The sequence below is a fragment of the Triturus cristatus genome, chromosome 9, assembly GCF_964204655.1.
Source record: "Triturus cristatus chromosome 9, aTriCri1.1, whole genome shotgun sequence".
Taxonomy (NCBI): Eukaryota; Metazoa; Chordata; class Amphibia; order Caudata; family Salamandridae; genus Triturus; species Triturus cristatus.
In genome coordinates this window covers 329,663,793-329,689,246 of record NC_140592.1, presented here as the reverse complement: position 1 = coordinate 329,689,246, position 25,454 = coordinate 329,663,793, and the positions used below count along the sequence as shown (strand labels likewise).

Below are 25,454 nucleotides of genomic sequence, written 5' to 3'. Positions count from 1 at the left end.
CTTTTTGCACACGTAGTCTGTAAGGATTCTGTCTTCTAACAGTGAGGCCTCTGGAAGTTGTGCTCCAGGTAGAATGACTCCCATATGTGCGTGCCTGATCTGCATATAACGGAATGCTTCCGTTGGCGCCTGGCCGCCAGTGTCTCTTAATTGAGCGAAAGCAATACCCTCCCCCTTCTTCCACAGGTCTCCTATCTTGGAGGTACCTATGAGGTCCCACTGTCTGAATCCCTTGGTGTTGCGTAGTTTGCCTAGCCTCCTAATTTTCCAAATTGGCGTAGCCTGCGTTAAAACTCCCTCCCAACCTAATGCCCGCTGTGCAATATCTGAACAGTGTGTGCTGTAGGACCCGTGAGGGTATGTTTCCTCGAGGTGTTATATAGGGCGTCCAAAATGTGGTCTGCCGGAAGGGCGTATCTGTCCATACGGAAAGCTGGTTCTTTCTGAGAGGCATGTTGCCATTGGTTTGTGACCATAAGCTGCGAGGCCCAGTAATACATTTTTATTTTAGTCAAAGCGATTCCGTCATCGTACCAGCTTCGTACCAGTTTGTGTATTGCTAGACGAGCGGGCTTTCCGTCCCACAGAAGATTGGTTACTTCGGCGTCAATCGCTTTGAAGTACGTGGGGGCAATGGGGTGTTTTGTAGGGCGTATAAGAATCTGGGTAACGCCATAATTTTAAAGAGGGCTGCTCTCCCTAGCAGTGTCAGCTGTAATGATCTCCAGTGTTTCACATCACGGCGAAATCTTTTCAGTGGCTCCATGAGGTTTATCTCAATAAACTGCGCAGGCTGGGGCGTGATATATAACCCAAGGTATAAGGATGGCACATTTAAACAATGTAGGCCTATGTTAACCTATTTTATGGTGTTGTCTATACTACTTGATCTCTAATTGCTGCGGTCAACACTTTTAAATGTTATAACTCCAAAGACGTAGCCTTGTTTTAAAGTATCTCTTGTTATTTTTTGGAGATTTAAACAGGAGTGATTTGACCTTCTTGACTAGTTGGACTCATATGGTGGACATCTGAGGTTTTTGTCTGTTTACTACTTATGCATATGATACATCTTAATCTACTTCCTTTTTATCACCTTATTTTACAAAGGTTCTGCTGATATCTTGGAATTTACATGTTTGGTGCTGTACCAGCGAGCCTTCGATATTGCTCACCTTTGTTTAGTTGGTGTTTTTATCTTAACAGTGTTTTTTTTTTTTTTGCACATATATTATTATGGTATTGTATTTTCACCGAATAAAATATTGATGATGGATTTTTAGTCATATTAAAAAATATTTAATGATCATCAAGAGTATAGTAAAATTCAATGTAGTCGGAACATCCAGCACATACTGAGTTAATTGTACAGAGATATTTTTTCATTTTTAGCTATATTTCTGATCATGTGCATAGAAGAGGCTGCAGCATGTGAATTAAGTGAGCCATTGGGGCTAGTATTGGAGAGAGCGGCAGTCATCAGATCAGTGATTGTTCCTGCTGATTCAAACTGTGGTACACCAACAGTCCTTTGATTGACAAATTCATCACCTACTATTACCCCTGTTTTGTTACCACTTCTTTCGACGACTTTTACTGGGTGCAGCAAAACATAGCTTTCTAAAACATTTTTTCTCCATCCTTCGTTGTTTCCTCTTATTTTTCTTTCTCACCATTTTATTCTTTGGAGTTTTCACCAACATAGTTTTTGATGTTCTATTAGCCTCCTTAACCTGAAAAATTGGGACTAAAGCACCAGCACACTCAGGAGCTGGCGAGATGGGAAATGGTTGGTCCCACAGAAGTTGGTTCAAAAATATTTTTCATGAATAAATTTATATCTTTTCCTTTTCATCTGTGCTGTTCTCCTTGCTGTTCTTCTGACCTTTTCTACTATGCAGACCTCCTGTTCGAGATCCAATATACCCTGCAATGGGGGTTTGAGGGAGAAGGAATATTTCTGAAGATTCAGATTATCTGCTAAATTTCGGACTGTTTGGTCCACTTTTTGAATTGTATCCTGCTGATTCAAGGCACTCACATTATCCCCTCCTTCCTTACTAACACTTGAGATTCACCTTAAGAGTCCAAAGGATAGTCAAAGTTATTTGATCATCTTTTCATTAAAAATAAAATAAAGACAAAATTCTTTCTCAACATTATATGTACTCACAATACTGGACATAATACCCTGGCATATTACAAGATGCATGCAAATTAATTTCAGGCGTCTATGGTATTTTAGATGCTATGAATGAATTCTCAGTTGGATTGCAACCAAAGACTTTTATCATTGTCTTTTGTGGCTTTGATAAAGTCTCAATCAAGTCTTTGGGCCTTTGAATCAACTATGATCTGATATAAACTCTGTCAATATCTGGTAAGGTAAAATCAGTATGGGGAATAACAAACGTACCGTCACCTCGAGCCGGGACTTAAAGATTCTCTAGGGGAATATCCAACCCTGAAGAATTAGCCAACTCTGATATTGGAACCTCCTCCACTTTGACTGGCGATGCCACCAGGGCTTGATTATCCGTGACCAAGAGACCAGAAACTCACACTTCCCCCTCTATCTTTTGAAAAAAGGAAGCAATTGAATTAAGATATTTCAAAGAATTTAAATGAAGGGATTTGTTTCTTAGTGGGTTAAACTTTGCTTTCTTAAAAGCCCTTGCAGAGATCCTCCTTCCATATGGAAGCATTCCGGTTGTCATTATGAACTTTCTGCTGTACTCCACCAGACGTTGGTCAGATGATGGTAATCTGGCAGTCTAACAACCACCACAAACTCGGTATTTCTGATAGATTATTATTGTAATAATACACTGGGTGTAGAACCAGCTGGTGCTGTTCGGAGCCCACCATAACCATAAGCCACCACCAACCCAAGACCAAATGCCCTCTCTAACCTCCTGGAGATGCCACCAGCAGACCACCTGGAGTCAGGTTCATTATGGTTCTCAGGGCCATTACTGTCCCCAAACCTGAGATCAGCTGTCCTCCCCAACTTCCTTAGGATTCCATTTGTGGGCAACCTGGAGGCAGGTTTGTCATGGTTCTCCTAACTGGAATGAGTTAGCAAGATAGCAGGACAGCAGAATGGTTAAAGGAAGTGGCAACCTAGGCACGAGCAAACTAGCACCCCAGCAGAACTGCACCCCTACTCATTTTTTGGGCCAGAAAAATCAAAACAGTTTGTTGACAATCTGCTGTATCCTCACAAATGGAAATTGACCTACAACACGCTGTAGTACAACTAGACAATCTATATCCAATGCCCGGGAGCACCAGAGAGCACCAAAATCCCACCATTATTGTTGCTGTCACTGAAATGGGTATCGATAGACTTCAGTATTATTACTGCACTAATTTTACCATTGCGGTAAGGGGTATGATGGTTAGTAAAGGATAATGATGGTATGAGAAACGTCGGACCCCTTTCCTCACACTCACTGTTCTAATCCAGCCATTAGCAGTAAACACCATCAATATAGCTCAGCACCGCACATTGCAATGCCACTTTCTATTTTTTGTTCTCTTCCCACTTTATTTACTTCCTGAGCCATCAGATACTCTCCCTGCATTTGAAGGACAAATGGGAAATGGACATCGGGAAACCCATCCCAGCTCTGACGTGGCCCACGCTGCAGAGACGGGCCTGGAAGAGCACACGTAATGCCCGGTTTCAACTGGTGCAGTACTTCATCTTGCATAGGGCATACTTGACGCCAGTTAAATTATTTCAGTACTTTGGGGGCCCCACACCGCAATGCCCCCGTTGTGGGGAGGAGGGGGCTGACTTCAAACACATGTTATGGTCCTGTGGAGCAGTAAGTCGCTACTGGGAGGAGGTCATCGATTGCTTGTCCCAAGTGACAGTGCGCGAACTGGGGGTGGAAATGGGAGTTTGTCTGTTGTTATGGTTTCCCCACACGCCGCGCACGAAAATCACGAGCAAGTTTTGCGACCTAGGGCTGGTTGTGGCTAAAAGAGAAATCACCCTGCACTGGAAATCAGGAGCTGGTCCCAGCTTTACGAGATGGAGAGCGGCCTTCACCAAATGGGCGGATAGTGAGGGCACACTTCGGCTGCAGCTAGCGCTGCGGGGAAACGATGAAAAGGCGCTGTCCATGGCACATGCATGGGAAGCACTAGTGGTTGAACTCCGAGGGTGGGGAGCAGATGTGGAGGAGGGCACTGATGCACAGGAGCAGCCTGTAGAAGCGTAATCGTAGAGAGGTACTCGATAGACCACGCGGGGGGGCTTTCCTTCCCCTTACTGCTCTGAGCCGGACTATGGGGGTGGGGAGTGGCCTGCAGCCACTAACACGGCTACTTCAAAAGAGAGACTTCTCCTGGTACCTGGTGTTATGGCACACTGACATGTGGGTGGGGGGAGGGTGGGTGTAATTGCATATGGGAGTGCTGGGGGACAGTGACTTACTAGCTGGAAGTGGTTTAGACTGTATTATGCACTGGTTCCTACATGCTGGATGATATGACCAGGGGTGTGATGATGTTTGATGATGGCAATTGTAATTGGGTAAAGCAATAAAAATTGTTTTTGCAGATACTCTCCCTGCATTTTGTTGCTTTTATCAGTGGTACGGTGTGTCAGAGGCCGACGCCTGCTTGCCGGTAAGACCAGCGGACTGGTGGGCGGTAGACTTGTGGTTCGCTGACCGCTATCCTCTCACAGACCGCCTCACTGTTCTTGATGTGGGCGAAAAGAGGTCCTCCAAATCTCCAGACCTGCAGGATGCTGCGCGCGTTTCTTGCATCTAACAACTCCTTGCTCCTCCTTCAGGATTCAATTTCAGTCAGCAGCTCCTCATCAGAGTCTAGTCAGACTGCCATTACCCTGTGGATCCTTGTGGTTAGTTTGTCTCCACACTCGTATTCAGAGCAGTTCGTGCATCAGTGCGAAGCCACTGCCTTAGTAGATATTTTGCGGTTTTGTTTTCCCTTTCATGCAACACAGCACAATAAAGGCATTCTGCGCTGTGTTGCATGAAAACTTAGTAAATCTGTACTTTGGTTGTTTAATATAAAACATGCGCATTTAAAATGTATATTTTCAATCAAACACAATTTGACTGTACCTAGTGCAAACATTTTTAAATAAAGTTCCATAGGAAGAGTGCACTCCAGAAGTTAGCTGAAAATACTCTTACCTTAGCTCTTAAAATAAATCTGTCACCTTGGAACCTTTAATGCCTCTATCAATTAAAGCTATATACTATCTTCCAATAAACCTTTAAATTTGCTGATATCCCAGTTGCACACATTTACGTTTCTTTCAAGTAGTAAGCACACTGGTGAGAAGGTTTGCTTTTTCTTTCTCTGTCTGCCTTTCCCATGGTTTTTGCAGCACAGGAGGACCCCTTTTTTTCCCTTTCAGCCAGAGGTACCTGAACGCTGGCATTAGGGTCTTATGCTCTCTCTAACTAATCAGCCAATTTGCAAGATGCCCATAAAAGACATGGACTATTGAAGGAGGCCCGGTGTTTCTGCATCCTTATTTACCAGGTGGGGGAACAGGAAACCGGACTTTACCGGCTGGAAAATCCAGCAGGTAAAATCATTGTGGGAAAAGGCTGCATTGTAGCCCAGACCTCTTCCATAGCCTCTACCAGAAACTGCCAAACCGCGAATAAAGTAAAAGGCAAGCATTATATTGTCCCACCTGCCCACCACCTATCACACCACATCCCCTGCCTTACAATACTCTGGCACTCTTTTATTACAGCCCTCTGCACATTTTTACCACCTGCTCAGGGAAGGTAGTAAATGTGTTTGCTAAATTCCACGGAAAAGGGAATACCATGTGAAATATCACCTGATAAATGTGGGCCCACACAGTACCTCCCCCTTCTGTGGAGTTAAACTCTTAATTGCAAGGTACTGGTGAGTTGTTACTGCACAATACTGGTAATTACTTTTGCAGTGTATGCACCCTGCCAGTACTGGGTGACTTGTAATTGGTGCCATGGTGGGCTGCATCAGGTGCCTTGGGATAGAACTAGAGGGATGAAAGGCACAGTTTTCACATCTGCTACACCTGCAAATACACAGTAGGGGTACTTCACCTCTCTTTAACTTCAGCAAATGACAGATATGGCAAGATTTCATCAGAATGTAATAGGGAGATGCATGTATGTACACACGGATCCACCAAACGGTCAAAACGTCATATAAATGTTAATAACACAGGCATTTCAAATTGTCTCTTACTGCTATTAGGACTAGGCATTCTCCAATTTAACCAATATGCCTGGTTTCAAAAATACTATTCCTCCTTTCCAGTTGTTTGTAACAATTTGGCCTCTTTTCTAAGGGAAGATCCAGAGATTAAGGCAATTTATGATTGTATTGCTCAGTTTCCGTTTTCGTCCTGTCTCCTGCAGCATAATCACAAGTCTTTACCCTCTTTGCCACTCCTACAACAGCTCTAATATGATTAAGAAAGAGGAGGTGGATTACTCCTTAAATTCAGACTTGCCAGGTGATGTATGGCACGTCAGGACTTTATAATCTATATCTGCACTTCATTGGCCTGCTTTGCCTTCATCCTTACCACCTGTTTTTATCTGTCACTGTCCCTAGCAAATTGACGAAAGAGGGGTCATCAAGCCTTGTTGGAACTGGCACTTTCTGGTTGGCTGAGGCAATGCCCTATCCAGGCAGAATCTACCACTCCCATCAGGGGCGGGTGATTATTCTCACTGTATAACCTGCGCTCATCCTTGGTTTGCTAGGGAGTGAGCAGTCAGATATACCCCACAGGCAATATCTAAAGCATTGGCACAGCACTCAGTCACGATAAATTCCTTGAGAGGCACAAAAGATATTTCATACGTGATGTATGGAAAAAGCGTTTGTATTCAACACACACAATAATCAACACAAAATGAACATCATGTATTCCTGGGCATAAATCACAGTTGGAATTACTACTAGCAGTACTAGGCCCAGCCGTATTTGGATGACATCAGCAATATGCACACGTGAGAAAGATCCTGTTCTACACCCTCCGCCAGCACCCTAATGCAGTGCAACATGTTGTCCAACCCGGGCCCACCCTTGCATTCTTTATAATTCAATCCCACACAGTTTGAGGTTGCACCCCGGGTCACAGCAATATTAAAAATATGTACATACACAGAATTATACCACTCCTGAGCAGCACAGCGGGTCAGGACCACGCGGGGAATAACCAATCTTAAACATAATGCTATTTTTTCAAGAAATCAACGTATCAGGCAAAGCGCCGTCCAGTGTTGTGAATCACGGGCAGTTCCTTACTGTCCCTCCCACACACACACTCACTTTGCACAGATATGCTGTGCAACGTGTATCCGGCAAGTTCGTATGGAATGCAATTGCACACATACGCACTCAGCACCCTAATGCAGTACAACTGATACCCTGCAGGTCAATTGATTACAGTCTGCAGACCCCCTTAGCCACAAGCTTCCCTCTGCCCTCCAACTCACCCCAGCGATCCTACACCCACAAATTGGAGACCCCCAGTCTCTTGACCTACTTCCGATTGTTCTCAGAAGCTGTCCTCCAGCCCAGTCAGTCACTCTCAGCACCCAGGCCCGAGCCGGGCAATACTACCTGGTGACGCAGTGTCGTCTTGGAAGGCTGGGTGAGGAGAGGGCAGTTGGTCTGCCATGCTGAGGGCCAAATAAAGGATGGGGCTCTCTGAAGCAGGCTGCACCCCGTCAGGTACATGTTAATCAGTTGCACCCAGGCAATACAGGCACAGCGTCGGGTTCGCGCTGATATGGGTCGCACCAGACTGTTCCTGTCTCACACATGAGGATTTGCGAACTCAGTACTTCCCTGGAAATGAGGCACAACCTCCAGTGCTCGGTGATTCTGGTCGCACCAGTCATTTCAGGACACACACACAGGCGCAAGTTGAGCAATGCCTCATCTAGGCAGAACAAGACTCTAATAGGGTTATGCCCCCACGTCCGAGGATCGCAACCTGTGAATCAGACACCAAACGCAATGAGAATGCAGTCGGCGTGTCACATTTGGTAGATGCAGCACGATCGATGAAGCGGTCCACTCTGGGTCTCGCAGCCTGGGAAACCGCTCACCACCAACACAACGCGTGCCAAGGTCCACATGATGCGGGAACCACAAGCCTTGGATGCGGACAAGACTTTGGGGATCCACATAAGGCAATCCAGTCTCCAGGTGCAATTCTTAATTCCAAGCACACACGGCGCTACCAGTTGAGATCTAGCATATGATGTGGGCACTTTAGAGGGCTCCGCTCTTCAGGTGTCACAGGTAGACAGTGTTGGTCCCTCTTAGGAGATCTTTGATGTCCCTGAGACCACCGAAAGAACAGGGGGCAAGCTCAACAATCCCTTGGAGAGCACACAGCAACAGGTAGTCGGTCCATGCCAGCCACTATTAAGGATGGGTGTACGTCCCTTTCAGAGGGAGTAATCCTCCTTGTGCACAACAGATTCCTCTGGCAGTGTGCATCACACAGTTCCAGGTTCTCCAAACCCGTTTCCCCATAAGCGTATCTCACCCTTTGCTAAAGTATGGCACCAGTAGTTGTACTGAAGTGTGCCTTTGAAGTTGGGTGTGGTTCAAAGGGTCTGCCTTTGAACCACAGATTTCTCGCCTAAGGTTCAGTCCTGTCTGTCGTGAGGCTGTGGAATGCAGATCTTTATCTTTAGTGCAGCCATAATCTGGTGCCAGAGGCCTGGTGTCACAACCTCTTTCTCTAATCTCTCTTGCCGGCCCGTAAATGGGAGAGGTCTATCGTTCCAGTTGCATGCCCAGTGTTTTATGGCTGTTGCTGGGGAATGCCCAAATGTGCTCCCCATCCTCCACTGTGGACTGGAGCCAAGCACACCGACTTTTATAGCACAGAAATGCCCACTCTCTAATAGAGGCGTTTCTACGCGAATTGCAACAAAGCCACCTTTACCATAGGCAAGGGGTTGTTGCTGCAGATCCAATGATAGGAAACATCATGAGGTGCTCCACTGCAATCCACTACTGCAGCCTGATGTGATTGCAACCATTTCCCCATGTTAGCCTATGGGAAGAGCAAACCTCATAGGTAGTGAAAACTCGCATTGGTATTCCTCACCACCTGGGCATGGGACACATATGTGTATATGCCCTTCTTTTTACATACCACACGTTTCACTCCTAAATGTTGTAAGCTTGTAAAGCGCACAGCTGCCCACCAACGGGGGCGTCCCGGCGCTGTGGACCGCTGGGGAACCCGTCCTGGCTATCCCTGTGAGATGGTCCCTTTCTGGGTATCTCCAAGGTGAAACCAGGCATCCCCGGCGTCTGTGGGGGGCCGTTGTAGAGATGAGGCAAGCTTAATGCCCAGAGTTGCCGAGTGTGTTCCTGGTTAGAGTAGGTACCGAGGCGAGAATTATCAAGTCCATTTTTACCCTGGTCCACGACCCTGCCGCGTCGGGAATTGAACCCTGGTCCATGGCCGATTCTCTGCTTACGGGTCTGCCGCCTCTACCTAGTGAGCCACACCTCTCCACTCCTGAAGACATACCCTCGGTTTACTCGGGTGGGAGTGAAAGGACCTCTCAGGATGGCTAGTGACTTAAACAGGCCAGTCTGAGTAAACGCGCAATTGCGCACACCAGTCGGCAGTGGCCTGCTGGACACGTATTTAGGGATACCTTCGGTGCAAGGGGAATCGCCCGTCCTGCAATGGCAGGCCAGACACATGTTTAGGGACACCCTCTGTGCAAGCGCACACCGGCCTGTAATGGCTGGCTGGACACGTATTGAGCAACACTGGTTCAGTACTACTTCCCAACGTGTGTAGGAAGGGTGCGCACACTTAAGCAGTGCATTTTCAGTCCCTAAGGCCACCACAAAAGAATCAACAAAACCCAAGAGGAGAAAGTGAAATGTTTGGGGAAAGCTACCTGAAGAGTTCAGGTCTAACAAGCACCTTTTGAAAGAAGTCACAGTTAAGCCCCAGGGCAGACCTCTACTTTCTTTTGCCAGCAGTCACTACAATTGGAAAGAAGTGATCACTCAACAGTTTTCTAAACATCTTGAAGAGCACCAGTTACTAGATGCTGTCCAGATGATTTTAAGTCCTCGTTTAAGCACTGAGACTGCTCCTTTGGCTGTAATGAATGACGACAGAGCAGATTACAGTAATTACATTTCCACCTTCCTCATTCTGTTGCAGTTGTCTTGCCCTGTTACTTCCAAATGAGGATCTTAGAGGGAAAGCTTCTGTTTATTCCTTGACACTTGAAGACTTGTATTGTTAATGCTACTTTCATTTCTTGATTGAACTATGTTGATTCTTGTTACATTGGCCTTCCCGAATCAGCTATTTGCTAGCTTCCAGGTGTTCAGAATATGGCAACATTGCTTGTCATAAACTTCCTTCTCTTCTGTTTATTCCTCTATTTAGAGTGCAGTCTGTCTTGGCATGCGCAAAATGGAGGACCATTCTATGTCCAGGAAGGCCCTCAAATGCATCTATTTAATTGATTATCTTTATATGTATCTGATTTTGTTAGTCAGTTCAGCACCAAGCTGCCCAAGGAAGTTTGTTGCACTTTTGAGGTAACAAATCATATCTTGCATTTACGTCTTTAATATATTTAGTGGGTGACCTCAGGTACTATACACACAACTAGTTGCAATTTTAGAAGAAACGAAGGGCTGTAACTCTGCCCTTAGGTGATGGAGCATTGTCACCTGAGGGATATCTCAGGTGTCTGGTCCTGACCTATTGGTCGACTGAGCTCAGCTATAGGAAGTCTGGGCATATAATTTATGTCTCACCAGAGTTATACATCTTCCGCCTAAAGTGAATGCCTGAATGACCTGTTTCTCAAAGTGCATTGTAAGACAAGTGTACATTGGTTTTAATGTTTGGCTTGTGTGGTTTCTCTCCGAGTTGGAGTCTATGCAGATTAGTACAACAGCACTCCCTTTGTGAAGGCATTGCATCATTGTGTCCTGCCTCTTTTGAGCTAGCGAAGTTTAACAACACAATGCTTGAGAAATCTAATTTTGCTGTCAAACTAGTTGTTGGTCTGTCAAAAGCGTAGAACTTTGCCATTGTTTATAATAGATTGTCAATGCAAAAGCATTGCACAATGATCCACCATTTTGTACACTACTTGTTTCACTGTAGCCAAGACAAACTTCTTACTATGTTGTCTGCTTGGTGACTTCTCTTGTGCCCCATTTAAGAGCGTTCCTTTCACTAAATATGCCAAGCTAATTGCGTTAATTAGTAAAGACATCTAGGAACAACCATCATAGAGAATATGGCCATTCTTCTCCAAGGAATTAGGGAGAAATTGGTAACAAACGTTGCATTTTATAATGCACATTGCCCCTGTAGGATTTTTTAACCTTAATATTTAGTGGATTTGACCCACTGTGCTGGGGGCTTCACAGCAGAACTGAAAGCATGTTATTGGTTATTATAACACATGCTATTAAGAGGCATGATGTATGCTTCTGTTGGAATTACTTCTCTGCAAGATGTTGCCCATTATTCACATATTGTATATGTTCTGCAGATCCTATTTGTCATATGCTAGAACACAATTATTTGCAAACCTATTTCAAGGCAACAAACTTTTTTGCCAGTTCTGTATGCCTGGCGGCTTTGTCTATAGACGTAGCTCAGTGAAATCATGATAACAGTTAGCTAAATTTGATTCCATTACATTTTTATTGAAGTGCTAAATCTCGGTATATATATTTTTAGTGTGCTTTTATGGTCATGATAGACGAATAAAGATAAGTATGAAATGAGAGTGCTATTTACCTCTTTTTTTGAATAGCACATATTCCTGGCAGAGTAAATAACAAGTGGTAATATTAGCAGCTGATTTGCACTCACTTATTCAATCACAGGAAGAATGGAAGATTAATTGGGAATCAATTCTGTGTCTTAGGTGCCTTAACCTACAGAGATCAGTATTCTTAGTCCTGTAAATGTTTGTGGCCTCAAACAAGCATATGAGGCAGCTTTCCGTTGAGCAGGGTGAAAACGTACTTTTGATCAGCTATCGGGCAGCAGCGCCACTCTGAAGATGCAATAAATATTTTATGAGCCTATTGTAATTTCATGGAAAATTTTGGAACATTAGAAAAAAACAGTTTTTCGAAAACTGGTTCTAAAATGATTTGTATTGAAATCGGTTGAAGCTGTTTTTAGTTGTCAAATTACTCATTCTCTTTTTGAAAGATCTCTGTCAGTAGCCTATTAAATATTGTCAAATCACCTAATGCATGTACGTAGCCTATAAACATGTTCAAATGCCCTAAAACAAGTTTGTTGTATTTGTATCGGGTTTGACCAATATGTTTGAGAAGCACAATTTATCGCTTTTCTTGTACTGGCTCCAAGGACGGCTTCACCCCATTGCTTAAAGTATTAGCCGCTTCTCCATTGGTTGAACTGTTAGCCACCCACAAAGTTTGGGTCTAGTTGCCCCCCTGTCCACTTGTGACATATAACTTGCATGCTTTGGGTACACCTTGGTACCATGTACAAGGGACTTATAGGTACGTTAAATATGGCAATCAGGAGTATGGCAATTTTACCACGTTGAAAAGTAGATCACAAGTACCTTGCAACTGGTTAGCAGGTGTAAAAAGCACAGAGTTCTATAGAAGGCAAAAATAGGCTTTAGCAAAAAGAAATCCGGTGTTGACTCTGCAGAAGGGTTAATTTCCAACAGTAATGTTATGGAAATATTCCAGGTTCTGTTTTTGATTATTTTGGATTCCCACTATACAGATTCCCACTATACAGATTACTTTTCAAAAGGATATAGATGCACAATAAAGTTGTTAATCCTTCCGAACATTTTTGTTTGTTTGTTGCTAAGGGTTCCTATCGGTGGGGATATAAAAGTGCACTATTTTGTAATCTTGATAAAGGTTTTATGATTAACTGATCATTTTTAATCGTTTGAGCCAATTTATTTTGTAAACTTTATTTACCTGTGTTGTCAGTCTTTGTGCATAAGCCATCTTTTGACTGCCACAGTCTGTTAAACAGACTGTGGGGGCATACATTCTACGCCATTGTTTTTCATACTTACTCAAGAAAGTAGTTTGCACTCGAACATGCAAGGCCTCGGACCCCTAACAGCACATCCTGGTAGAACATGTGGGCGCCTCATCATACTCCACATATCCCATAAGATCATGGGTAATTTCCAAGCCGAAGTATTAATAGCCTGAAAGTATTTTAGATTAATGTTTTGTATAGCAAAAGAATCACATTATTTAGTTTACAGTTTCCTTTTAGCTAAAAAACGAACACTGTTTTTATATAGTGGAATGTTTTATTCTTTGAATTATTAGTTGAATGGTGGGATTTATGCCACTAACACCAAAAAATGACCTACAGAGAACAGTGCTGTTATGCAGTAACAATTGGAAAAAACTATTACAAATTAAAAAAAGCATTGGCATAGCCAATATGTCTCGCCTTTGGGACCTTATAAGTGTTTAGTTATCCAGCACAATATCCTTGGTGCAACAACATTAACTGTTGCATGGCTAAACACTTATAAGGTCCCAAAGGCGAGACCTGGCTTCGCATTCACGTTATTGTTTTCATACTAAACTACAAGTCTCAGAGTGCTAAGCTGTTTGGTGAGCAACACATGCTTCTCGAGCTACAAATCATGCTTCTAAATGTTCTAATGCTTATATGAGTGTTAAAGATGGTTGTCGGGCAGTACCTTGACTTTCTGTTTTTATATTGGTGGCCGTAGGGCGGGTCACAGGCAAAGCACACGGTAGCACAACTGCACTGCTCCTGAAAAGCAGAATTATCACCAATATCGGAAACAAAACTGGAGAAGATGAGGTAATACGATAGAGCTTTTGAGAACTGTGGAGCCAGGCTTGAGTCTCGGTGCCGGGTCTACAGCCTGTGATTCTGGTCACATCATATAATTTCCCCGTTACAGCTAAGACAGGCGCATGAACATAGGAAAGGGGGTTGGCGGGGCAATCCGAGAAGACAAAACCTGAGAATGTATGGGTGCTGACCCCTGGAGACACGGGCAATAAGAGCCCTCGGTAAGAGGGGAACTTGGGTGTCCATAGAGCCGAATACTGGAACCCTCAGTTCGGATGTGCCGCCGTCCCTGCCCGCGGGCCGCTGCCTTTCACTGGTGAGCTCCACGCGCACCGGCTCTCCCTGCCCCAGCATGTTCTTTTAATCACAAACACATTAAGCACACTGTAGCAGGCATGATGTGGACTTGCCTTGCTGTAGGAGAGGGGGAAGGGAGCGATCCGGCACATCAGAGCGAGCTCTTGGCAGCCTCTGCTCGCTGATTCACTCCAGCTGGGCCGGGATGGATCTGCGAGGCGGTGCCCAGAGCAGATGAGGAGGCGAGGAGATCTAACAGAAAGGGAATGGATCCAAGGAGCTGGAATGACTAGGGTGCTTGGGCGCGGTGGATCGCCGTTCTCAACACACCCCGCATTATTGGGTTTCATTGAACTGTACTCTACAGATGGTACCCGTAGAGCTGGCTGAGATGTACCAGAGGTGCACTGGCCTTGATGACAATCCGACGACTCTGTAAGGCCGAAGGGGCTGAGACAGAATCAGTCACATTCACCCTTCCAGGCACCCATTAGTCTTGTGTGTGCCAGTCCAAAATCAAACTCCAATTACAGCTCAAAGTTAATGGAGGAGCCAAAACAACATAACTTATGGAGTGATGGGGCGCACAGAGTAATTGGGAAGAGATAGTGAGATAAAACATACTCTAAGAGAGAGGAAATATGAGTGGATGGGACAAGACAGTAAACGAACAAGGCCTGAAGTGAGTCAGATGGAAATAGACAAAAAGACAGACGAGCGAAGAAGAGAACTAGGCGAGATATTCAGAAAGGGAAAGTAGGAAAGAGACAAAGCCAAAGAAAGAGTGATAAAATGTTGGAAATGCAAAAATAAGTTAAAGAAAGTTAGGGTTTGAAGATGTGTGTGAGCTACTGAAAGTAAGGGAAATGAGGAAAGAGACTGGCAAACAAAAACAAATTGTGAATGAGAAAATGATACAAATGGGAAAACAAAAGAAGTTGGAGAAAGGTAAGGACTGAAGAAATATATGGATAGAGAATGTAGAAAGAATAAACAACAAACAGGTTTTGTGATAGACGAAAGCAAACAAACGACAAGTTAAAACAAGTAGCGTAAGAGACCTTACAGAGTAGATGTTTTGCATTGCCTCACGGAGAACATCAAAGCGGCCGTGCCGCCGGGAAAGTGCAAGTGATAGCCATCGCGATCAAACATCAAAGCGGCCGTGCGGCCGCGAAAGTGATCGCGATCAAGCGCGGCGCGCGCACATGCACTGTAGCTCTAGGCCGGCCATGGTAGCATTTGTTTTTTGCCCTCACAAAAAGTCTCGCCATACCAGCGCATGCGCTGGGACAGGCGAGACCTAAAAAGGATTAAACAAATGGAACATACCCTATCAAAATTAAGAAAATCTTGTAATGATATAAAGACGAATTGACACCAGCAGACCAAGTTTCATATTTTAGGAAAATTATGGACATCACCTCTAGCGCTGTTAATATGCTCCAGATCAAAAAAAATGTGTGGGTTTTTCTTGCTGTTTTCAAGCTATTAGCTTGTCTGGACATTACTTAACTACTTGTATGCAAGTTGTATCACTGCCATACATTGCCTTCATATTTAAACAATTGTTATTGTATTCTCTGTTTTTACAATGGTGAGTTACTCTCACACCCCAATTCCTCCGCCCCTGTGTAGAACTTTAAATTGGCACCTGATCAACCGCCCCCCCCCCACCAAGCGGGAGTCACTGGAGTACAGCAAGGCTGATTTGTTGTAATCCTGATTATTCTAATTGAGTTCCATACCTACTCCATTGTTTTGTGTAGATTGCAGCCAGTCAGTGAGATTTGTCAGTAGGACGTTGTAGATCACGTTGCAGTATTGTTTTCTGGCATTTTTATAGTGTTTCTTACCCCCAGACGATACCACAAGGCAATTAGTTTTACCTCCGGTTCCCGGTGCAAAATTCATGTTTGACAGAGTGCTAGTTGCAGTTGGCCTATGTGAGAAAATATTAGTTGAGGTGTGTGAGATTTTAAAAGCACACTTCTCATACATATCCATGATGTGTTTTGGAGAGGGTGAGAACGGAGACAGCTGCCAAAAGCTATGATTTTAGTAGTGATCAGAATCCTAACATTATACCCATCATGGAGTGCACAGCATGTGGACAGCCGGAGCCAATTTCAATCATTTTATATGGAGTACACCCAGAAGTAACAGAGGCTCGTTGTTTGTAGCCACTGTTAAGCAACCAGTGTATACGAACTGTGAGATCCATGTAGAAGCAATACAGGAGCATGAGCCCTGGAAGCACTGTTAATCAAGTGTAAGTTTACAGTAATTAGGGTAGCGCGCACTGTTGTATAGTTAATTCTTAAATGAGAGGTTAAGTAGTGGGAGACCAATCAAAGTTGGAAACCTGAGCAGAAACTGCACACCCTTTTTAAAGGACCATATTTTACCTACTCCGACGAGGTCTGATGAGAACAACGTAGAAGCAGGAGTTTGAGTCCCAGGCCCTTTCATGCTAACTGCAATTTTGGCCCAGACCCTAGCCACACTTGCGCACACAGCATGAGAGGGTGGGAAAGGAAGTGCTTTGGAAGGTGCTCCCCTTACAAAACATGACTTAATTGGTGTGCCCTGTTTTCTCCTTTGGTCCTCCATTTCAATGCATTCTTTTAGATCCCGGGACCCTTGCTTATTCTCATTTACATGAGAACGTATCCTCTTGCTCTTCTGAAGATTTCCTCCCAGAAACTTTCTATTTTCATTATTAGTAGGGAATGACATTTTAGCAGTCCATTTCGACCATGATTCGTGATTTGATTATCTCAACATGACCCTCTAATTGACTAGGGTGTAGAAACTTAAGAGTAGTATTATTTGAAAGACTGTTCCTTTACAGCATACATTATCCAATAAGACTGTTTCACAGCAACATGTGCAAACTATATATCTAACAGCTGTGAGACAGTGTCTGGTGAAATGAAGGGAGAAGGTAAATGCAATCATCTGGCCACTGGACACACCTCTTTCTTCCTTTTTGACACGTGTGGTGTGAGTGACAGTAAAGTAAGGTTGGCTGATGGATGAACCACAACAGAAGTACATGGGTAATTGTGGCCAGCTTAGGGCATCATCACCTGACAAGTTTTTATTATTCATTTCTTCCAGATTGTATTTACTTCAATAGTGTAAAAGAGAGTAATAGTATAGTTGCACTTTGCATTTTTCCAATTTTTAATGTTTAAAGACTTAATATGTGCATTGTGTTTTCGAGTTTTCTGGATTAGTGCCTTGATTACTTATTGCAAGTGTAATGTGGCTTTTTACTCATTAGTGTTATGGTAATGTATATTCGTTTTTATAAAGACAAGAAGCCTAATGATTCAAGCATTAGGTACAAATGCCGATTGAGTCATCTTTTGAAGTTCAGTGGAGTAATTCTCTGTGTTTTAAAAGTGAACAATTCTTTGTCCGTTTCAACTGAATTCAGTGTCTGGTCCTTAGGGTCCGAAGCAACCATTGAAAATTACTGATATCCTAATACTGAACTGCTGTAGCTCATGTGATCAATATACTGTGCTACAACATATCTTCACTACATTTGTTGTGTTCATACCTTCGTGTATGAGAAATTACCAGAAGTTAATAGATGGACTTTAACGTATTGACCCATTAAATCGTTTTGAAGATAATTCCAGATAGTTTGCCAGATAAATCTATTCCTACCTTGTAGTGTTTCAGGATGAGAGCTGTGAGAGGTGTATTTTGGTTGCTTTATAGGATATATGCAGGGGTACGTATGCTGTGTTTTAGATAGATGATGTCAGTTTCAGACGTTTAAACATATTGTACAAGTCAACGTGTCTTTGATAACAGAGGAGCTAAATACTTAAGGAAGTTAAATATATATCACATCGCACAAAACGGATCATAAATTGCTTTTTTTCTCTAAAGCCTATGGCTATCAGGTGGGAGATTTTATAATGTGGAATAGGCAATTTTTAGTGAGTGGTCACAAATACTGTTTCAGTTATTGGGCTGTGGATTCCATTAAATCCCTCGGAATTCTGTAAGTTGTCTTCACTATTATTCTTAAATATTTAGAACTTTGCAAGGACTGGGAGAAGTAGGAGATTCGTCATGGCCTAGAAGCAGGTGCTTCCTCTTCCCATGCAGACCGAATATGTCCTATAAGTTATTGGAATAGACTTTTGACACCTGTAGTAAATCTCACGGGTCGTTTGAAGATAACCTGATATTCGGTTGGAATTGAGACGACATCTTTTATCAATGAAAACGTTAGAGTATGATAACAGACTGGCTTAGTTAAAAACTCACCTTTGATATCCGTTGTTCCCTTGACTGTACCGTGGTAGGGTTGGACGTTCGTCTGTTTCCCTTCGTACACCCCCCTTTTAATTTGTAACAGTACTATCAGTAATCAAAATCTAAAGAAATCTAAGGTCTGTAAAATGCACGCCTTTTCTCTATCTCTTACTCTGTTTTGCTCATATACATGTGTCCCCTCTCCTCTTCTGAAAGATACAGAGTGGGTATACATCAGTGAGACCTCGGAGTCCTTTGTGTTTCTGCTGGTTTCTCAAACAGTAATTCAGGTGCTAAAACGTTTTCAAAAAATGTATATTGATGAAACAGTCTTGTCTGTAGACCGAAAGAAATTGCATTTGTAGGCTTTTTTTATGAGGTTTAATTGTGTATAGCAGGGGTCGCCAACCTTTTCTTCATTAGGAGCTACTTATAATCAATGAAAACCACCCTAGCTACCAGTACTATTAGTGTTGTAATTATGACCACATTAAAAAAAATGACATTATTGGCCCCTCTATGCAAGCTTAGCAGTAGTGCTCACCTTAGTGCACCAGGCAGGGTTGTCACAGTGAAGTAAAAAGTATTTCTCAATTTGGAATGCCTTTGTATGGGTATCACATAACAGCCATAGCTGCAATACTCTTGGCACCTAAAAAATAAGTCTTTCCAATTCCACATGATTTATCAATCAAATTTGAGCTTTAAATATATTTTGGAAATTCAACCATTTTTCTTCAAACATAGGGTTATAAGTTCTCAAAATACACACATTTTCATCTCGTATACACACTCTTCAATTTTGGTACAAATATATCAGTTCAGCCAAGTACAATCTTCTGATTTAGTAGGCTGGACTTCACGCAGGAGAGCTACTTATAAGTAGCTGAAGAGCTATCAGTAACTCACGAACTACTCGTTAGAGAAGCCTGGTTTCGTCCCAACTACTGCAGTTTCTAATGTTACAGCATCGACTTAATTCCTCACACTCACTCCATTGTTATTTAATCTACCAAAGTTGACTGCAGGTCTGTTGGTCTGTGCTTCTTCCAGCACACATCTCTTAGATAGTGTTTTTAGGTCTCGCCTGAGCCAGCGCATGCGCTGCTCTGGCGAGACTTTTTGTAAATGGGCTTCAGAAAATGCTACCACACACATTTGGTGGTGACCTAGAGCTTGCTTGCAGGCGCCATCTTGCCGGCACCCTTACAGCCGCGATTACTTTCGCGGCACCGCCAATGCTTATTTCTTTATCTTTCTACAATAACACCGGGAATTCGAAGTGTGAGGCACAATATCTCTTAACTCGTAGAAACTCCTATTATGGAAGCAACACAGGAATGAAGTAAAAGCGCAGCTGCCACTCGCAGCGTTTACAACCACGCCATGGGAGTTATTCCCGTTTGCCACTGTCGTGAGAACAAACAAAAATCAGCAACTGGCAGGTACATGGCAAAGAAAGGGAACAGTACAGGATTTGTCAAACATATTGAAAGTGATTGCAGCTTCTCTCGCGCTCCAGGGAGGAAGCAGTCCTGCTGCTGGCCTCCTTCGGTTTTTCCCGCCAGAGCCCCTCTGAATAGCTTCTTAAAGCTTGAGCGATTTCATCCCTGATTAACAATTTCTGGTTGTCTACTGAGTATCTTTATAGGAATGAACACTACACGAAGCGCTCTGCGCATTCATTTCTTTTCACCATTATAAGAAGTTGTTTACAGTTATAAAATAGAACAAAGTTCAAAAGGACAATGGTCTGGTGAGGTCAGAGATCCTCATGTAGTGGAGCTACAGTTATTGATTTAAGAAAACAATTCAATGGTATTGGTGATATGTAGAACTCAATTAGAAAACGTATGCAAGGACACAAGAGAGTAGAGGAAGGCATCACATTTTATTCAACATCATAAAATGGAGTCGCTTCCATTCCTACCATTTTTTCATTTTGCGAAAGTGTATATTGTATATACAGTGCTCACACATACAAAAGTGAGGGTGCGTGAAGTGAAGTGCTTAGTGACAATAAAAACATTTCATCGCATTGACAAGCAGATCAAAGGAACCCAATTGGTTTCTTACTACCAGCTGCACTCACGTCTGGTATTGGACACACCAATACTTCATGAACTAGTAACGGCGGCACCACCATCCTTCCTTGTATAAATTAACCGTTCCAATTGGCATTCACTCGACTAACTCAACATCACATTAACTGCCTTGATGTTGCCTCCTCCTTACACGCCTTCATTGTGCTATTATCAACACGCACAACCCCTTGGTGTTAATTAATGCATATTTAGGACACATCAGTAATTAACCTTTTTTCCCCCAATTTAGATCTTACGTGCTCGCACTTACCTTGTCCTGAATATGATCTTGACTCACTAAGATCGAAACGCCATCGACCTCAATTTCAAAGTTCCCTTTAAATTACTTAAACCAATTGGGTTCCTTTGATCTGCTTGTCAATGCGATGAAATGTTTTTATTGTCACTAAGCACTTCACTTCACGCACCCTCACTTTTGTATGTGTGAGCACTGTATATACAATATACACTTTCGCAAAATGAAAAAAATGGTAGGAATGGAAACGACTCCATTTTATGATGTTGAATAAAATGTGATGCCTTCCTCTACTCTCTTGTGTCCTTGCATACGTTTTCTAATTGAGTTCTACATATCACCAATACCATTGAATTGTTTTCTTAAATCAATAACTGTAGCTCCGCTACATGAGGATCTCTGACCTCACCAGACCATTGTCCTTTTGAACTATCTTCTACCCCAGGTCACATTTGTGAGGGGTTCCCTTGTTCTTCATACATAAAATAGAACAAAACACCCCCATCGTACATTATTAATAGGATTCACGGTTTTAAGGAATTTACTCTTTAAACTTTTCCGTCTGCATTTATCCCTATTTATTGTTAAATGTTTTACGTGCATTTATCCATAGTTATTTTATGTTTTCTGAAAAAGCAAAGCTGCAGTTAGTATATTTCCACTTCTATTTAACTCATGATGACACCTTTGCCCGAGGGTACCCGTTGGGCTTTAGTGTTATAAGAAGCCATACACGGTGCATCACTGGTATACAAAAATTAGCATTGTAGTGTAAACATATGTATGTCTGCAGCTGTGTAAAGCTTCACAAGAAAACCTTTTTAAGTCCCTTCTCTGACAGTGGACACAGCCTTTGGTCTCGCAGTGATGACTTACCGCATTGAAAATAACCCAAAAGAAGGCTCATTTTCAATTTCTTTCCACTATTTAAAAATAAATACATACAGAGAAACAGGTGGTGTTCTGACTGTATCGGTAAAAACAAATCAGCAAAAACAGTAATCATGGGTGCATTAATAATAAGTACTTCATAAATTACTAAGGAGTTTCATAACCTGGTAGAGGGAGGAAGATTAAGTCCCAGTTTCTAAATTTTATTTAATGTTTTATTTTATTTTAGTTTGGGGTTTTGTAAAGGGCTTTTAATGGCCTCAGATTGTCTAAAACCAGGAAGCTCATAGAGACTTATTCCTTACTACAATGGTCACATGAACACTCTTCGCCCAAAGCCTTGCAAGATCTCTAGCCTTTTGTTTCTCCTGCTGAAATAGGTTCTATATAGAATACATTTAAAAAGTTTAGTGTTAAAAGAATCTAAAAAATTTGCAGTTTCTAAATTACTGTAAACAAATTCAAAACATGTTTACGTAAGTCCCTATGGAAACTGACTTTGTGGTTTACAATTAGGGCTCCAGGTTTTATGTTCGTTTTACCTCTCTCTACCTCTCACTCTCTACCTACCTCTCTCTCTACCTCTCTCTCTACCTCTCTCTACCTATCCACACCTCTCTCTCTACACCTATCTCTCTTTCCCCCTTCTCTCTACACCCCTCTCTCTACACCCCTCTCTCTACACCCCTCTCTCTACACCCCTCTCTCTACACCCCTCTCTCTACACCCCTCTCTCTACACCCCTCTCTCTACACCCCTCTCTCTACACCCCTCTCTCTACACCCCTCTCTCTACACCTCTCTCTCTACCCACCTCTCTTTCTCTACACACCTCTCTCTACACACCTCTCTCTCTCTACCCACCTCTCTCTCTCTACCCACCTCTCTCTCTCTACACACCTCTCTCTACACACCTCTCTCTCTCTCTACACACCTCTCTCTCTACCTCTAAGTGGCAGCCGGAGCCCGATAGCACTGGTTGTCCTTGTCCTTTAAAAAAAAAAAAAGCATTGGCATAGCCAATAGGTCTCGCCTTTGGGGCCGTATAAGTGTTTATCCATGCAACAATTAATGTTGTTGCACCAAGGATATTGTGCTGCATAACTAAATACTTATAAGTTCCCAAAAGCGAGACCCATTGGCTATGCCAATGCTTGCTTTAAATTAGATTTTATTAAGCGCCCTGGACGTTCTCACTTAAATTACATTGTTACATGCAATATGTATTATTCATAAGAGCATCCATATAAGTATTCCGACTCAGGAATACATTGATGGATTTAAACCAAGTTCCCTTGTAGGCGCTATATTTATGGGCTGATGGACACTGAAGCAGAAGATTGTGGTACATTATATCAACAATTTTACTGTAATTACCTCCATGTGTCTTCTGCTAACTTAAAAATCTGTCAGGCTGATTAATTACATTTTAGTCATGTAGGCGTTGTTCCACATGTGTGCATTCTGTGACAAAGGTAGCATCTATTACAACAGAGTATCAGGATGTCTACTTTTATTTCATTTCAAGATTCTGGTGGCAGACATTGTATTAATTCCCCTCATTTGTTTTGTTTATTAGATTTTAGCCTAAGCCCCCTAAAAATGTTTACAAGGTGGAATAAAATTTTATTGTATACATTTGCATATCAGAGAAAATGCAGTGTTCGTTTCCTAGGTATAATTTGACGTCCTATTTAAACATTTTATTCAAATTGTTAGATTGTGTTAGTCAATATTTCCATTTTCTCAACAGGGTTCGATGCTTATTGGTGGAAGTAAGGTTTCTTTGACATATGTACCCGACCCTACTGACTGGTTTTGTGAAAAGGTAAGTGTGTGATATTTTTTCAGTTTATAGCACTAAAACCAATTGGTTTGTTTATTCATCAGATAATGTGTGATGGTCCCAGGAACATTTGTGTTACCACCCACTTTTTTCCTTTAGGTGCATCTAACAAGGTTCCCTTTAAGTTCTATATGTAAGTCTTCTGAGTGTCCAATGCCAAGTGATTTCAGAATGCCCTAGCGCAATTCCCACTGATTTGCATAAGTTCGCTAATATAGAATGGAGAAAGTAAGTCATTGGATTTATAAGCCTATCTGAGATGTTGACGTATGCTTTGGTGACCTTCTTTAATTATGTTGTACTTTATAAGCATGCTAGGCATATAAAAGTGGTAAGTGCCTTTAGAATTTTAGTTCTACCTATTGCGCTTACTAGAAAGCTTATAAAATAAATCATCCTCAGAGAAGATTGGTCTCTCTTCATTTTGTAGCTGCAAGGTAAACATTACTAGTACCTACATGCTCCAGTAAAGCACATATTGCTGTGTAAATTTCTTGTGAGCCCAGTAGAAGATATAGTGCTATTTCGGCTTCCAAACTGTCCACGTTAAGCTTTGTGCTGGTCCTATTTTCATGTTGGAAAGCAAAGGGCATGTTTACATTATGGTTTCTATATTGTCTAACTAAAAAACATAAATGATGCTGCTTTATACACACAAGGCCATGACACCACTTTTGACATCGTCTATCTAAAACTACATTTGTTCAATGCTATTTTTTAAATGAAATGCACATTTCCTCTTTGCTTACTGCCAAAGGTTCACTGATTGATATACGCAATCACGTTTAGGAAAACCCTGAATGACTAAATGTCTTATAAGATGATGGGGGTGTTTTGTTATCTTTGGAATTAGTGTGAAATATCTTTAACCTAAATGGCATTTTTGAAAAAGCTAATTAATTTGCACAGGGGAGTATTTTAACTTCATTCTGTAACAGCAGTGCACAGTATCTATTATTATTCTTTTCTTTGTCCACAGAGCCATCCAACACAGTATACTAGAGTACATGACCAAATTGCTGAACCTATAGCACCCAAACAGATGTTTAGTCATCTTCACAAACAGTCTTCTGCTACTCCCTTCGAGATATAAACTGCTTAGGGGAACACTTTGCGCTCTCAAGTCTCTACTCTCTGGAACGCTTTAGCTTTTCCTGTTACCCTTAAAGTGAAATTTCAAATGGACCACACACATGTTTGAAAACCCACCTCTTTTGTCAAGAATTTGGATTTTGATCATTTGTCTTCTGCCTATGCTGCTCTATATCCTTGAAGTCAGTAGTAGTATTGAGAAGCTATAGTTGTAATATACAAAGGTTACGTAAACAAAGTAAATCTGTTGGTGAGTAAACCTTAACCATTCTTGGAACTCTGCTACAAAGAATAAGAAGGAACCTGCTAAAATATTTGAGCCTTCAAGACAGGGCATATATTCCTTAGATGTCCCCTTAATTACTTTTTTGAGGAACGATCAGCATTATGTGCAGTTAAATAGTGTCATCGCCACAGCCATTGACCTTAAAAAGGTGGTGATGATTGAAGATTGTAAATGGCTGACATGGGCTCCTACCTCTGCTGCAGGGATTGGTTTTGGCCATTTCCCTTCAAGATTTGATCTCAATGCTGTCAATTGGAGTCACATTGCTTGATGTAAAGAGACACCATTGAAAGAAATCCACACTTGGATGGGCGCCACATGACAGACTACAGGTCACACAAAAAATGGAAATGGCACATGTATATATATCATCTTCGACACAGTAGCAGAGTTCTTACATTCATAGATATGCAGTAAAAGACCAAAGTGTGATTGCTGCTGCATCAACTGAATCCCACTTAATGCTGCTGTCTGATATAAAAAAAACGTGGGCTCGTGTTAGAGGTTCACATCTGTTACTAATTCAAGCAGCCAGTCTAT

The 25,454-nt window shown here is 42.3% G+C and overlaps 1 protein-coding gene across 5 annotated transcripts in view; it reads left to right on the top strand.

Moving 5' to 3' along the window:
• The window catches only part of LOC146797866 (RNA-binding protein 6-like), a 1,129,330-nt gene that overhangs the window by 646,139 nt on the left and 457,737 nt on the right, over positions 1-25,454 (top strand). For all 5 annotated transcript variants that reach the window (XM_085625068.1, XM_085625070.1, XM_085625069.1 and 2 more), the window contains one exon: positions 23,444-23,518. In XM_085625068.1, coding sequence (XP_085481194.1) covers positions 23,444-23,518 — 75 coding nt within the window. The remainder of the gene's footprint in view (positions 1-23,443; positions 23,519-25,454) is intronic.